Source organism: Eptatretus burgeri, chromosome 7 (assembly GCF_056783735.1).
Source record: "Eptatretus burgeri isolate ZD-2024b chromosome 7, Ebu_testis_v1, whole genome shotgun sequence".
Lineage (NCBI taxonomy): Eukaryota > Metazoa > Chordata > Myxini > Myxiniformes > Myxinidae > Eptatretus > Eptatretus burgeri.
Window position 1 is genome coordinate 52,842,326 of NC_140967.1, and position 16,505 is coordinate 52,858,830.

The window sequence follows — 16,505 nt, forward strand, 5'->3', positions numbered from 1 at the left end:
TCTCCAAGAGCCTCATCTCAGATCACTAATTCAGATTCAGACCTGGTCACTCTACCTTGGACATGCTGCTTCTACCCTCTCAACAATGGATGGAGGCCCTTAATATCAGACATGAGATCAATGCCGTCTCTCTTGACATATCTCGAGCTTTCGATACAGTCTGGCGTCCTGCCATGCTCTCCAAACTATCTGCCGATGGAATCTAAGGCCAACTCCACTTTTTGATTACTGACTTCCTCCACTCTCATCGACAATGTGTAGCTCTCAACGGAACCTTTTCATCTCCTCTCCCTGTCAAGGTTTGAGTACCCCAAGGCAGTATTATTCCTAATCTCATCAATACATGAATGTCCACCCTTTGTGTTCTCCCTTTACCTGTCATCATTACCTGCATCCCTTGTTTGTCCGTCTCAGTCTAATTTCTCCCTCTGCCTTGCTGTTAATGTTCCCCTTTCTCCTGCTGTTCCCCTTTGTGATGCTGTGTCCTGATTTGGTCTGTGCAATCGCTCTTCCATGAGCCTAGGTCATGTCAAAAAACATTCTCCGACATTTATATACCCCGACACTCGCGGCATTTGTTCAGAAGGTATCCCCCGCAAATAGCGGGGTCTGACATTACTTGATCATTGTGAAACAAATTGCCTTGGTTGCACTTCCAAAAACCTACAGTTTAGCAGTACTTGGCCGAGATTTTACCCTGTCTCAACCAATCAAATTTGCCGTGCTCTCTGGAGACGGAGTTTTCAGAAGGTTTGGCTCTTTCGTATTATGTTTGACCCATTGGCTTCATATGTTTGCCATCGTACCTGTTATTTAAAGTTCACGAAAAAAGCTAATGCAGATTGAGTTGATAAGACCCTTCCCATCTCTTTTTTTTTTTGCAAGACTATGTGGGGTAAGGTGTTTTCTGAACTCTCCATTTGGAAATGTAAAAACACCTCATGACTTTGATTGCATTTGTTTTCAAATCCTTTTCCTTCCATCAGTTGAAACAGGCCAAGCTTCTATCAAATCAGCAAATTCAATGGAATGATTTAAGAAACTTATTATGACTTACTTGTCAGGCTGGCAAGATGGCCCAGAGGTATACAGACTTGCACCTAAGCTGTCCAGCCTGGGTTCAAGTCCTGACACAGCTACAAACTGTCATCCCGGTGTTTCACAGGCATCAATGTGTGTGCCATCCCTCGAATGGACGTTAAATGGGCGACACGTCTGCCAGCATTCATTTTCTTCTTTTTTTTGTATACATATTTGAAGCTCATGGAAGAGCTTGTACACTGAACAGATCAAGACGTAACACAAAAACAGGACGCAAAACTCCCATGCATGGGGTGGACAAGATGGACACAGAAGGAAACTTCCATTCGGTAAAATTGGAAGGAGGAAGGATTAATGTGGGGTTAACAAGGTTTGAAAATATGGTTTTGGATTGGCGATTATCTTGGATAGCAGTGAACAGCTGTCTTGAAGACCTTGAGAGAAGAATGACATTGAAGAGGATGTGGAAGTTGATTCCACAGTTGGGGAAAAAAAGAGGAACAAATGAGTGGAGGTTGAGCAGTGATCTCGGATTTAGGTCGCTTCACCAGAAGGGGGTTGATGGTGGACCATGTAAGCCCTGCAGAAACATGGGTGGGACAAAGCACGGAAAGAGCAGAGGGTGCAAGACCAGAAAGATGGCAGTAGAAAACTGAGAGACCACCGACCTGTCTGCGGTGGCGAAGTGATAGACCTTCAGCTTCAGTATGGGAGATTCCATTGATTTTGAGGGCCCTGGTTTCCATGGTGTCAAGATGAGCAATATGTGAGGCAGGAGAGCCAGCCCAGAGGTGGATGTCAAGGAGCCCATGGTGTTCTTCACAAAGAGGACAAGGAACAAGGAAATCCAACACAGGTGGAGCCCATTCAGCCCATCATGCCTGCGTGAACACCACACCAACCCATCTACACAAGATCCAAGGAAGAAAATGCAAAAAAACAGTTTTAATTAATGAAATTTTTTGTAGTTTTTTAAAAAACAAAAAAAAAATTTTTTTTGTAATTTTATAAGTTGTTATTTACATATATTTTTTTCCTTTTCCCCTCAGGGAGGGGGCATGGCTTGGTTAAAAACACACATCAACCACTCAACCCCCCCCCCCCTTAACAAGACCCCCACCAACAGCACTCCGTTCACAATCACCCATCAATACTCAAACTACATTAAAGTCTTCTCAACAACCCCATACCCCTCTATCTCCATAACTTCCAGGTACCTATCTAATTCTAATTTAACCTTATCTACTTTTGCTGCTGCCACGACCTTTCCAGGGAGACCATTCCATGCATTAACTACTCTCTGAGTGAAAATCCCCTGCCTTGCTTCCATCTTAACCCTCCTCTTCTTTACTCTCAGGCTATGGCTCCTGGTCCTATCACTGTCTACTCTGTTGAATAATTCATCTGCACTTATTTTATCTATACCTTTCATTATCTTAAACATCTCTATCATATCTCCTCGTAACTACCTCCTTTCTAATGTATAAAGCCCTGTCTCCTTCAGCCGCTCCTCATAGCCGAGTTAATCTAGTAGCCCGACGCTGAACCCTCTCTATGGCATCTATGTCCTTCCGGAACTGTGGTGACCAAAACTGTACACAATATTCTAGATGTGGCCCTCACTAAATTCCTGTACAATGTTAACACCACCTGTTTTGACTTATAATTGATTCCCCTCCGAATACAACCCAAGTCGGCGAGCTATCGCTGGCACTATGACCAACTTCCTGCCCTAACCTTTGTCAAATGGCAGGCCTGACCAGTTGGTTTGTGAAAGACTTGGACCAAGCATCCCCCAGCCAACCCCACAAGACTGTTGGAATAATTGCAGCCATTATAGAATAAGGAGATTAAGATGTATGTCATTGTAATTATATATGTTCTACCTTTTCGCCATGGTTGTTTTGCATTGCGTAATTACTAAAGAATTTCTTGTAGTGATACTCTTAAGTTTAATTTAGTATACTGTATCTTTTAATATGTTAAATTGGTCATCTATAATAATGGGTGTCAGTGTGTGTGTCTCCTCTGTAACTCCAAAACCATAAAACCTAACCTTCCATAAACTTTGCATGCATACTAATGGAACTCCAAGGGAGTGCATGAATGGAAATTTGGTATTTGGTGAAAGTTAAACACCCCTTTTGAAGATATTTAATGGAGAGCGTACAATTCTTTTTGAGCCGGTGGTGCCCTCCGGCATGGTCCTCCACATGGCATCGGTTTTGAGGGTTGCCCGACGAATCTTGCAACGCAACCTTCTCTGAGCGCCGTCTATACCATGACTTATTTTGGCCATGTCGATGATTTTTCCACGACCCGTGGCAAGGTATAGGTGGCTTGGTAGGAATCAAAAGCAGGCTTTATTTTAATTATTTATTTTCCCCAACATTGTTGAAATTGCTTCATTCACTGTCAGTGACACAAAATACACCAGAATACTGAGATAATCGTTTATTGACGAGTAATGATAAGGTTCCAAGAAATACAACTTCAAACTCGGTGATTGTGGTTACACCATATTAAATATGTATTGATCCATGCAAGAATGCCCTTTTGCTTTTATGAGCAGGAGGGGAGAGAAGAGGACAGAGTTGGGGTTCATCGGGAGTCTTGGCACAACATGGAAAAACATGTGATATTGTCTATCCTGAAGCTCTACAAGGTTAAAAAATATAAAAGTCAAACACTGTCATAAAATGTGATGTGAAATCATCAGTGCTTTAGAAGAAACGGTGCAGAAGAAGGCAGAAAGAGGAAAGAGAAGAAATATTGAAGAACAACAATGAAAAAAAGATAACAAAGAAGAAAAGCAGAAGGACAGGGAGATGAAGAAGAAAGATTGAAGTAGGAAAAAAACCCCAAGAATAATAAATCCAGAGCAGCAGGAACTCCCCAAAATCAAGAAGTAAGGTGAGAAGCAAACACAGCAGCAATGACTGCATTCTGCCCTCCCATACCAGTGATCTCCCAGTCATTGTGTTGCACTTCAGTTGGTTGTCCATTCAATAAGTTTCAGGAAGACGCAGTTCAAGCCTATGAAACCTTTGGTGTTCCTGTGTGAAGCTGTAAAATGCAAAACGCACAGGAAACGGTGCTCTGTGTTTAGGCGTAGAGGTGATGGTCGTCTTTAACCCTCGACCAGTCAAAGATCCCTTTGGGGTTAAATATCGAGGCAAGATCAGCTTTGGTTTTATTTGCTCTTATCTTATTAAACCGACAAGTCTTGTACTCTCTCTCCCTCTTTCCTCTTTCCTCTTTCCTCTTTGCTCTTTCCTCTTTCCTCCACCCCCCCCCCTTACCCCCAAGTTTCTTCAAAATGTGTTTCTTCATTGATGTGAAACTTTAACAGATTGAATGAAATTTAATGCGTCTGAGTTGGGGTCACAAAAGTCTCCAGTTGGTTGATTAATTTTAGATTTTATGCATTTTTTTTGTTGTTGACTTTATCAATAAAACACCATGTTTAGTCGTTGATGTGAAAGTTTGGCTGATTTTGTGAAGTTGATGGTTTTGAGTTGGGGTCCAAAAAGGCCCCAGTTGGTAAGATTCGGTCATAAAATGTGTTGTTTAGATCATGGTTAAGCCCAAATAATATTTTTTGTTTTTTCTTTCATCAGCAATATAATGAGATTTTAAATTAGGGCTGATTCTGAAGCAACAGAATTGCAACTAATGCAGATTTTGTATCTCAAGAAAGTTTGAGGATGACAAAATAATAATTACCTGCAGAAAACTTTAGTTGAAAAACAGTCCATATGAAGGGAAATAACTGAAGAAAATGTTTTGGTCCTTTAGTTTGTATGAGGATGTAACATGAATGAGATGGCTATACCAACAAAGTATTTTGAATCTTTGGAGTATTTTTATTCCTTCCTTGCAAACAGCTTTTTCAGCAGACTCGTAGCAGCTACTTTTCCACGTCAGGAATCAAACAATTAGATAAATATTCTAAAATGTATTCATCAGAGCATAGAGAATATTTTAGTGTCACCTCTGTTTCTGTAGATGGATCAACCTGTCTTGCATGAAGATGGGCATACCAATTTAGAAACCAATGTTTCTCACAAATAACCCAACCCCCAAGTATACTCCACACCTGGGGGAAAAAGTGATTTCGGAAAATTGCAGGTACATATAACCCGCACCGCACATGGATATACCCCGCAAGCCAACTTTCCTCTCGGCATGCCAGGGAGATATTTCCAGCAGGCGACACGGCTTTGTTGTCAAGGGCCAATAAACTGCTCTTTTCAAATACAACTGCGGTAAATAACCAATTGACATTAAAATGAATATCTTGAGAAAGGGCTGTTGTAATAATTAAAGTTTACTGTACCGATGTGTTAAAAACCAGCATGGTTTCTAGTACCGATGCGACCGGAAACTACGCTGCTCATCCATTAGAAATGTATAGGTACACTGCACACTGTTGAGTTTTATATCATTCCACGAAATCATTCATAACATTACAAGTCCCTGTCGTACAATGTCAGGAGTGAGTTCAGTTATCAAGTTTCTTGTAGAGTGCTCACCAAGTAGCTTAAACATTCAAGCAAGCACTCCAATCAAAGCCATTGATACGGAACAGCTGTCTTGGCAAACTGCTTCATAACTGAATACACCACTGCTGTCAGTTCATGTAAGAGAAAATGTAAAAGTTTCACGGCCGAATTCAAACTGAAAATTGACGAAAAAGTGGGCTGATTTCAGGAGAAGACGAGAGTGATGATGGTATGGATTGCGACAGACCCACTCTTGCCGACTCCGAGCTGTTTCACAGCGACACAGAAGACGAGGACTTTGTGGGCTTTATGGAAGACGATTTTTGGGTACCTTAAATAGCTTTGGAATATATATATATATATATATATATATATATATATATATATATATATATATATATATATATATATATATATATATATATATATATATATATATATATATATATATATACACACATGAAAGACTGAAATTAAAAATTACAATTAAACTTGCAAAAAAAATACTGCCTTTTTTATATCTCTGATCATTTAACTTGCCCCCTGTGGTTATGTCACATGCCATAACATGAAATACTGTATAAACCACACACGAGTATACCCCGCAGTTGGAATTTTTGAAACGAATCTAATGTATAGCCCGCTGTTTATTTCAGTGAAAATACAGTACTGTAGTCCCTACCCTTGAGGAACTTGGTATTGCCATACACAGCCTAGCCACTGGGAAAGCACCTGGTTTAATTGAACTCGTGATTGAGTTCTACAAGATCTTTAGCACCAATTAGGTCTTGAACTATGTAGCACCTTGAAGGCCATAAGAAGAGGTTTACTGGCAGACCATATGTGCCCTGCAGAACCCTGGGAGGGACAGAGCCAAGAGAGTGCAGAGAGTGCAAGACCAAATTGAAGGCAGTAGAATACTGAGGCTACCAACTGGTCTGCAATGCAAAAATAACAGGCCTAAAAGTTCTTGGAAAGAGTGGGTGTGCTCTCCCCACCCTGAAATCCTGGGGCTATGTCTTTTCTTCTCGCCTAAAACCTCTCCGTGCAATCAACAGAGTGCAACGACCATCTTTCGACTCATTCTGTCCAGTGGTTCAGTAGTGCATAGAAATCGCACAAAATTTCACTTCTCAAATTATGTAAACTAGAAACACTTGCTCCTTCAGGGAGCAGCAGCCTTGGGGGTGGGGGTGCGAGACTAATATATTTTGTGCCATTGCTAGTAATGCCCCTGCCTCCAGTATGGGCCAGTATACCAGCACTGCCATTTGTACATGTGAAAATTGTAAGTCCTCCCCCCTCCCCCCCCCTTTGCAGTAGCAGTGGGGGAGAAGGGATTCCTTCTTTTATATAGTACAGTGTATAATAAAAAAAGCAATTGATATATCTCTTCACCTCTTTTGAAAAGCCATTAAACTTCACTCCTTCTGTCCTTTTTGAAACACACCAACATACCGCTATTGTAATGCCATATGGTTGCACACATTTTATTGATTGGAGTATTGCACATAACAATGTACTGGATTCTAAATGTTTATCCTGTCATTGTATTTTTCTCATCCTCAGATGCCGAGTACTTGAGTTGGGAAGAAGATTGGGGATCATGGGATGATTCAGAATTGACGCAACAGGTTTGTTATTGTGCTTAGAACATTTTGTGTCTCACTATGGTAATTGTTTTGGACTTTCAAAAATATTTCTGTGCATTTTATTATGGTAGTGAATTGGTTAAATAAGTTTGTTTGTTTGTTTTCTTCTAATAGCTTGTGTTTTAGTACACGATGCTAGATGGGGAGTTTGAGACTGGAGTTTGCTTCGGTGGCCACCCGTAAGTAAGCCTAATCGTGCGAAGGGTAAAAGGGCCAAGCATTCGCTCTGTCCCACCTGGCTGTGCTGAAGGTCGATTAGTGGTTAGTGCACACGACTCCTCATCTCTGTAATCTAGTCACTGCAGTTACATTTACAGAGAAACTTCATCCAACATTATCCACCTTTGCTACTTCCCTTGTCAACACTAGTATCTGCTTTTGATACATTGAAGCATGTTTCAGTTATCTGTTGTATTATTTTGTATGCAGCCTATGGCTGCTGGTTGCATCATTTCTGGGAGCGTGCCTATGTCGCTGATTCCAGTAGGCAGTGGGGGAGAAGGGATTCCTTCTCCTGTTTCCAGTAGGCTGGTACTCATTTTGCCGACCTCAGAAGGATGACAGGCTGAGTCAACCCACCTGATGTTATTTAACGACACGACGGGCTCAAACTCAAGGCCCTAAGTATTTAAGCCAGCCACCTTAACTGTTAAGCTCACACTCGGCTTGGTTATCTGTTGTCTATATGACACCATCACAGTTCTGCAACGCTATTTGATGTCATGAAGTTCCCCCCCTCTCTCTCTCCTTTCCCTGTCGTGCTGTTTTTCTTTTCTTATTTTCCCTTCCCCATTGACCTTTCTCTATCGTGCTATTTCTTTTTTTTCTTCTTTTAACCTTATTCTGTGATTTTTAAATGCGAACAAAGCTTTTTAAAATTGAAACCTTTTTAATTTTGTGTTTGTTTTCCTGATTGATTAATTGCCTGCTTGATTGTTTATGTATTTAATTATTTTCACGCACTGCTTTGTGGTAAGGGTACAATCCCTGAAAGAATAACAGCTGCTACCTTGTGATGTAGGGGGTTTTTTTTCTTTTTTTTTGACCAAAGGATAAGGGTACAATCCCTGAAAGAAAAATGGTTGGTGCCAGGAAGGGCATATCCACTGGAGAAGCTTCAGCACCAAAACTCATGATGGTAGTTCGAAAACATTGGTGTGGTGCAGGCTGAAGTTCTACTGGGCAAATCCACCTGCCTACACCAAGAACTGTGGACACCCTAAGGAAATGAGCTGTATAGGCAAATTTGCAGTACCCATGACAGCGAATAGCCCAAAAAGGGGTGCCTTGTTAAGTCTGTTTCCAGAGTCTGTTTCCAGAGTTTTCCTTTGCTCGCTTCAAATGGCACCACAGCTGACTCCGTTTGTGAGCAGGTAGAATGCCTCAATTCTGTGTTTGCTTCCAAATTGTGTGTTCCCAAACCCTCGCTGTCTGGACCCACCCTACCCAGTTACACCCAAGCACTCGGACTGGACTCTGTTTCTCTTGCACCTGAGAATGTCGAGAAGTTTCTGGCAACTCTCGACTTTTATTCTGCAACTGGACCGGACGGCATACCTCGCGTGTCCTAAAAACCTGCTCTGCTGCTCCTGCACTTCCTCTTTCCGCTCTTTTTCAACCTATCGTTCGCCCTCGTTATCTTTCATCCACTTGGAGATCGGCCATCAGCACTGCATTACATAAAAAGCTTCAAAAACCAATCTCCTTAACTACAGACCTATTGGCTTCCTTCCTATCATCAGCAAGGCTATGAAATCTATCATCGCAGTTGATATGAACATCCTTATATTTATCCAACAGCCTCATCTCAGATCATCGATTGAGATTCAGACCAGGTCACTCTCCCTACATGCTGCTACTGCTCTCCCAACAATAGATGGAGGTCCCCGATGTCAGATTTGAGATCCGGGCCGTCTCTGGATATATCTCGTGCTTTTAATATAGTCTAGCATCCCACCTTGTTCTCCAAACTCTCTGCCTATGACATCCAAGGCCAAATCACTCTAGGGTGACTGATGACCTCTACTATCATAGCCAACGTGTGGTTCTCGATGAGAACCTTTCATCTCGTCTCCCTATCAAGGTTGGAGTGCCCTCGGGCAGCATTTTGGGCCCAGTCCTATTCCTAATATTCATCAACTATCGCTCTGACTCTCTTTTAAATCTGCTTTATCCATTTGCTGATGATTCCAGCCTCTGCCGTGAAATTCTCCATCCTTCATATGGGCAACTTGGCACCAGCCTCTTCCCTCTCGATATAATCACAAGATGGTCAAACACTTGGGATATGTCTTTCAATCCTGACAAATTTCACACTCTCTCCAAAAGGATCATATGGGAAACCCCCACTGACTTCCTTCACAATCCTCTTGAAGAAGTTCAATCACTCAAACGTTTGGGTCTCCCTATAATTTTTCTTGGGCAGCCATGATGTTTCTTAGCCAAACCACATTTCAAAGTTGGCTTCCACAGCCAGCTATCGACTGGACATCCTCCATCGTGCAAAGTCCTTTTTTGGCACATCTGAACTCCAATATACCTACAAAGCCTTCAGCTGCAGCTTGATGGAGTACTGCTCTCCCCTCTGGGCTTGCATGCCTGCCTCACTACTTGCTCAGCTTAACACCATGGAAGCCAGGCCTACAAGGTCATTGGAATCTCCCATGATGAAGCTGAGTCTATGGGCCTCTCACTCTGACATTGAAGACAGATCGGTCGTCTGTGTCTTCTACTGCTTCCTTTCTGGTCTTGCGCCCTCGGCCCTTTCCATGCTTTGTTCTCCCTGCCCTCCCCCCCCCCCCCAACCACCCAGGTTTCTGCAGGGCGCATGCGGTCCACCTCAATCCCCTTGGAGTGAAACTCCCAAAATCACTGCTCACCTCCACTCATTCATTCCTCTGGTTTTTTTTTCTCCTGTTTCTGAAACCAACTTCCACATTCTCTTCAATCTCCTCCTTCCCCCCAGGTCTTCAAAACAGCTGGTCCAATATTTTTTTTTTTAAATATCGTGCTCGATATCGTTTTTCAGCCTGATCTGTGAATGATGAAGAATCACTTAAATATTCTAGTAGTTTGATCCGGATTCGGATCTTCATTAAAATTGAATTAATTTGTCGTGTTCACACACCCAATCTGTGCACAAAATTTCATCCGGATCCATCCACAACCTTTTGAGATATCCTGTACACAGACAAACAAAGAAACTCAGAAAGGGGTGAAAACATAGCCACCTCCACCTTTGGTGGCGGAGGTAAATATTAAATGTTTCGTTTTTAAAAGTTTATTCAACTGTTTCGTTGGAGTGCTTGCTTGAGTGGTTAAGCCAAGTGAGCGCTCTTCAAGCTTCAATGGTGATTCGTTTGCTCGATTCTCTGTGGGATCATCTCCGGAGTTAGGAAGGCAAAATAAATTATATGATTGCAATGAGTAAAAAATATTTTCAGTTGTTACAAAGCAATGAATGACCACATCATGGCAGGAGAGCCGAGAGGTATGCACGTTCGCTATAAGCTGTCTCTCCTGGGTTCGAATCTCAACCCACCATTAAACCATCATCCTGGTGTTTCACAGGCAGGGTGATTCATCAATGTGTGCGCTGTCTCTCGGATGGATGTTAAACTGGATGTCACATCTGCCGGAATCCCCCCCCCCTTCACTTCCTCACTCCATTCTACCACCTCCCCTCTCTCTCCCTCTCTCTCTCTCTCTCTCCCACACCTCTCCCTTTCTTCCCCTGCTCCCCACCCCTCCCTCTCTGTTAAGGACTGACAGTTTAGTTTTCATTTTAAAATGGCTTCCCCATCATGTGGCATATACAAATCATCTTCTGAGTGAACCAACCAGAGGGTACAAAGGTTGCTGCATGTGCGAGCATGCATGCAGGCAGACCTTTGCCAGGTAGATAGCGTCGGTTTTAAATGCTCCCGCCCGGTTTTATATAGAACCTGGCAGTTTTTATATGAAAAAGTTGCTGTTTGGGTGCATTTTATCACCCTTCCCTTCCCCTCACACTGCCATCCCTTCCCAACATTCTGGTTTCCCTTACCTCCTCCCAAATCCCTCCCCTCTCCACCCTCCATGGACATCTCCGGGCGGTCTCCACGTTCTGTTTTAACGTTACCCATTTCATTTAGTTCTCTACTTCCCCTCCCCCCCCTTTCTTCAAAAGTCCCACTACCAAATGGAAGCTGAGCAACCCTCCCCTCATGCTTACCTCATCCAAACCCCCCCCAATTCCTCTCTCGCCCCCCCAATCCTTCTTGCTCCCACCTCCCTCCCGGAGTGTATAACAATGTTTGGTGAGGAGTTGTTGTCTCCACCCCTTCCCTTCCTCGCACTCTCTCGCTCTCTTTCTCTCTTTCTCTCTCTCTCCCTCCCCCCCCCTACCCCTTAATACCGCTGTCAACAAATCGACGGGTTGTATATGCTGTGTGTGTGTATATGTGTGTATATATATATATATATATATATATATATATATATATATATATATATATATATATATATATATATATATATATATATATATATATATATATATATATATATATACAGCTCTGGGAATAAAAAGAAGAGACCGCTCCAGAAAATTTTTAAATCAGCATCTCTACATGTATGGCAGTCATTCCATTCCAGTGTCTGTTGAATTCCAACACAGGCACACCTCATTCTACTTAGTGAGGTACTGATTAGGTGATCACCTGAACCGAATCTTATTTAACAAGGAAAAGTATAAAAAAAAACACTGCTCTGGTCATCACTATCCTCTTGCAATAGGACCAGCTGGATGGCAAAAACAGTGATAGTCGTACCTCAAAAGTAATTGGAATCAAAAAAATAACTATTGACCGTGCCAAAAGAGTTGAAAAGAAAAGTTTTGAGTGAGGAAAATAAGGGTTCAATTCTGGCTTTACTGGCAGAGGGATACAGTGAGCATCACGTTGCTTCCATCCTTAAAATTTCAAAGGCGGCGGTTCATAAGAACAAGGTCAAGCAGCAGACATTGGGGACAACAAAGCTACAGACTGGCAGAGGGCGAAAACGACTTTCCACTGACCGGGATGACCGCCAACTCATTCAAATGTCACTCAACAACCGTAGGATGACATCAAGTGACCTATAAAAAGAATGGCAAACGGCAGCTGGGGTGAAGTGCATGGCGAGGACGGTTCGAAACAGGCTCCTCGGGGCAGGGCTGAAGTCGTGCAAAGCTAGAAAAAGCCCTTCATCAATGAGAAGCAAAGAAGAGCCAGGCTGAGGTTTGCAAAAGACCATAAGGATTGGACCGCAGAGGACTGGAGTAAGGTCATCTTCTCTGATGAGTCCAATTTTCAACTTTGCCCAACACCTGGTTGGCTAATGGTTATACGGACACCTGGAGAGGCCTACAAGCCACAGTGTCTCGCACCCACTGTGAAATTTGGTGGAGGATCGGTGATGATCTGTGGGTGCTTCAGCAAGGCTGGAATCGGGCAGATTTGTCTTTGTGAAGGACTCATGAATCAAGCCACGTACAAGGTTGTCCTGGAAGAACACTTGCTTCCTTCTGCTCTGACAACGTTCCCCAACTCTGAGGATTGGTTTTTCCAGCAGGACAATGCTCCATGCCACACAGCCAGGTCAATCAAGGTGTGGATGGAGGACCATCACATCAAGACCCTGTCATGGCCAGCCCAATCTCCAGAACTGAACCCCATTGAAAACCTCTGGAATGTGATCAAGAGGAAGATGGATGGTCACAAGCCATCAAACAAAGCCGAGCTGCTTGAATTTTTGCGCCAGGAGTGGCATAATGTCACCCAACAGCAATGTGAAAGACTGGTGGAGAGCATGCCAAGACCCATGAAAGCTGTGATTGAAAATCAGGGTTATTCCACAAAATATTGATTTCTGAACTCTTCCAAAGTTAAAACATTAGTATTGTGTTGTTTAAAAATGAATATGAACTTGTTTTGTTTGTATTATTTGACGTCTGAAAACACTGAATCTTTGTTGTTATTTTGACCAGTTGTAATTTTCTGCAAATAAATGCTCTAAATGACAATATTTTTATTTGGAATTTGGGAGAAATGTTGTCAGTCGTTTATAGAATTTAACAAAAATGTTCATTTTACTCAAACACTTACCTATAAATAGTAAAACCAGAAAAACTGATAATTTTGTAGTGGTCTCTTAATTTTTTCCAGAGTTGTGTATATATATATATATATATATATATATATATATATATATATATATATATATATATATATATATATATATATATATATATATATATATATATATATATATATAATACCAAGCTTGCACACTAAAAACTCAGCTCACCGTCACACGATCCCTATGAAATTGCTGTGGCACTTCGCGGACATGCCGACAATGTTTGGGAAGTCTTGGCGTTCCATAGTACCACTTGCATTTTGCACAATGCGTATTTTTGTCATTCCCCGTGTTCGGTCTGTCGTCTGCTACCAGCTATGTTGTACTGCTATCCTGTGCATGTGCATGGGTATCGTTAGTATATATATATATATATATATATATATATATATATATATATATATATATATATATATATATATATATATATATATATATATATATATATATATATATATATATATATATATATATATATATATATATTGTTGTGGTTACCAGATTCGCAAACCACCATTCAGGTCCCTTAGGTGAGGTATCTCGGTAAGTACATGTGTAGTTAGGCCCGAACCCGTTGTCTAGTGGGAATACATGTCATTTATGCGAGCTGCGACTCTTCAGGATAGCCGTTTTTCTTTTACTATCTTTATTTTGGACCAATCGCCACCATCACAACCACAACAACCACCAACCACAACGCCGCTTCACCACAACCGCCATGACCTTTACCGTCACAACTCGCCACCATCGCATCACCGTCATCTCGCGCCACTCATGGGCACCGATGCTGGACTCGTGTAGGGCGCACGTTGAACAGCGTGTACAAAATCACGGATTTTCTGCTTCAAAAACGGATCAAAAACGACACACGCCCACTTTTTGCCGTCCAATCGGTGAGCGAGGGGCGATTTGGCCCCGCCTCCAGAACGATCGATATATGCAAATTTGTGGATCAAAAAGCCTTCACGCCCACTTTTTCTCGGGCCAATGGGGAGCGAGGTGAAAGGTCAAAGGGAGGGGGTCAAAGGCGAAGTTACGGGGGGATAAAAGGACGGTGTTCGTCAGTCACCAGAGAGTCGCAAAGGAGTCAGAAGAGAGTCAGCAGAACGGGAAGAGGAGAGTCGCAAAGGAGTCAGAAGAGAGTCAGCAGAACGGGAAGAAGAGAGTCGCAAAAAAGAAGAGTTCAGAGAGGAGAGTCGGAGTCAGCAGAACGAGGTCGGAGAGTCAAGAAGAGGAGAGTCGGAAGCAGAGGGTCAAGACTTCGCGGGCGGTGGAGCTGCTCGTCGTGTGCGTGGGAGTCGGAACGGAGGGGACGGAGCGGTGGAAAGGCGGCGACACCAGACGAGGGGGTGCTCGCGTCGTGCAGGAAGCTGCACCCGAAGGAGGCCGACAGCGCGACCTGGCCGAGGTGGAGACGCTCGTCGCATATAATAAAGATCCTCTATACCCCGAGCATCAGCAACCCCCCTCCTGTTTCCCCCGCGCTGAGATAGTGCGACCAAGGGGCCCCGTTCCCACCCCCTGCCAGGCACTGTCCACGAGGCCCGCGGGTTGCGGGGCCATCGCGCTCCGCGTCTCATCACCAGACGGGTAGGCCCGACCCGGTCTCGGCCCCAGGCCTACCTCATTCTTGAGGGTATTTTTCCTTGGTTTTGGGTATGTGTTGTCGGCGCCGTCTGTGAAGTAGAATTGTATAAGTGTTGCCGTGTGCTCGGTAGTCGGTATTAGCTCTGCACTGTGTTTTCACTTTTATGTTTGCTTTTTGTGTAAATGGAATTGTGTTTTCTTTTTTGTGTGCATTTGGTGGAATTGTATTTGTGTGCTTCCCGTGTGCCGAGAATAAATGTGCTTTATTGTTGAACTGTTCTCCCGCTTCGCTCCCTCTTTTCCTCCATTGAATCCCCATCTTGCTTCACGTAAAGGGCTGGTAGCGGGCTGAATACGCCCGATAATTAATCGAACCGCCGAGGTCGACGATAACACCGCTCGGTTATTCTGATAGTACGGAACGGGTCGCTTAAGTGGCCCGTGTCCGAAGTCGACCTGCGGCGAGGTGCGATCGCCCGGTCTACCCTCCGCGTGGGTACTTAGGTAGTTCGAATTTGGCGAGCAACCCTATCCCACGCGGGGGCTGATTGGCTCGATCGCGGTGAGACCGAAAGGTCCACCCGTGACTGGTTCCCGGCGTTAGTCCGAGAGGGTCACGACTGGATTGTCCGTCCGGTGGGCGACGTGCCGCGATTCGAGTTACGTGGCCGCCGCACGCCGGCGGGCGCGAAATCCGCAACACTGGTGTCAGGAGTGGGATACAAATTCATCGCCCTCCTCGCGGCACTGGTATTGGAGAGCGGGACAACAGGCTCTCCTGTCTCCAGCGAAATTCACGGGAATCGGTCCAGGGGTGAGAGAAGCGACCCCCGATCCCCTCCAAATTACGAGCGAGCAAATTAACCCTTCACGAGAAGCAAGATGGCGTCTCAAGGCGAGCGGGAGCCGGGGGTATTAGAAATGTATATGTGTAATAATGTAGAGTCCATGGTCCAGGATGGAATCCCCGAGCAGGAAATGTTGATTGTGCAGGAACACGGACTCGCCCAACTGAACCCAGGGCCCGAGGTGGGTGCGGCAGCGGCCGCGGTGTATGACACCTCCCCCCCCCCTCTCCACCAAGACCCTTCCCCAACCCTTGCCGAAACCGCTCAGCTGAGTGCATCCAACATGGGCCAGCTGCAGCCATGCTGGCGGCAATGAACAAACAAATGAATGAAGTGAAAACGACGATGGATACAAATACAAATGAAATGAAAGACATGAACGAAAAGATGGATACAAATACAAATGAAATGAAAAACGAAATGAACAAGCAAACGAATGAAGTGAAAACGACGATGGATGCGAATACACAGCAAATGAGGGAAGAAATGAAAGAGCTGCGGGGTGAGACGCAGAACATGGGCCGATGCCTGCAGGCGGGCATGAAGGCCGTTAGCAGGGAACTCGGAATGGCGACTCCACGTGTCGGAACGAACGAGCTGGAAGGGGGTGCAACGGCTGACAGGCCCACGGTGGAGGCGGGTAAGGAAAAAGTAATTCGGGAGACAAGAGACGAGGTGAAAGTAATTGCGAGGGAGAGAAAAGAACAATTAAT

The 16,505-nt window shown here is 43.8% G+C and overlaps 1 protein-coding gene across 4 annotated transcripts in view; it reads left to right on the forward strand.

Moving 5' to 3' along the window:
• The window catches only part of RAB3GAP2 (RAB3 GTPase activating non-catalytic protein subunit 2), a 232,069-nt gene that overhangs the window by 6,464 nt on the left and 209,100 nt on the right, over positions 1 to 16,505 (forward strand). For all 4 annotated transcript variants that reach the window (XR_015060109.1, XR_015060110.1, XM_085888493.1 and 1 more), the window contains exon 2: positions 7,116 to 7,180. Coding sequence is in view for 2 of the 4 variants with exons in the window: in XM_085888493.1 (XP_085744619.1) it covers positions 7,116 to 7,180 (65 nt within the window). In the remaining 2 variants the exon portion in view is untranslated. The remainder of the gene's footprint in view (positions 1 to 7,115; positions 7,181 to 16,505) is intronic.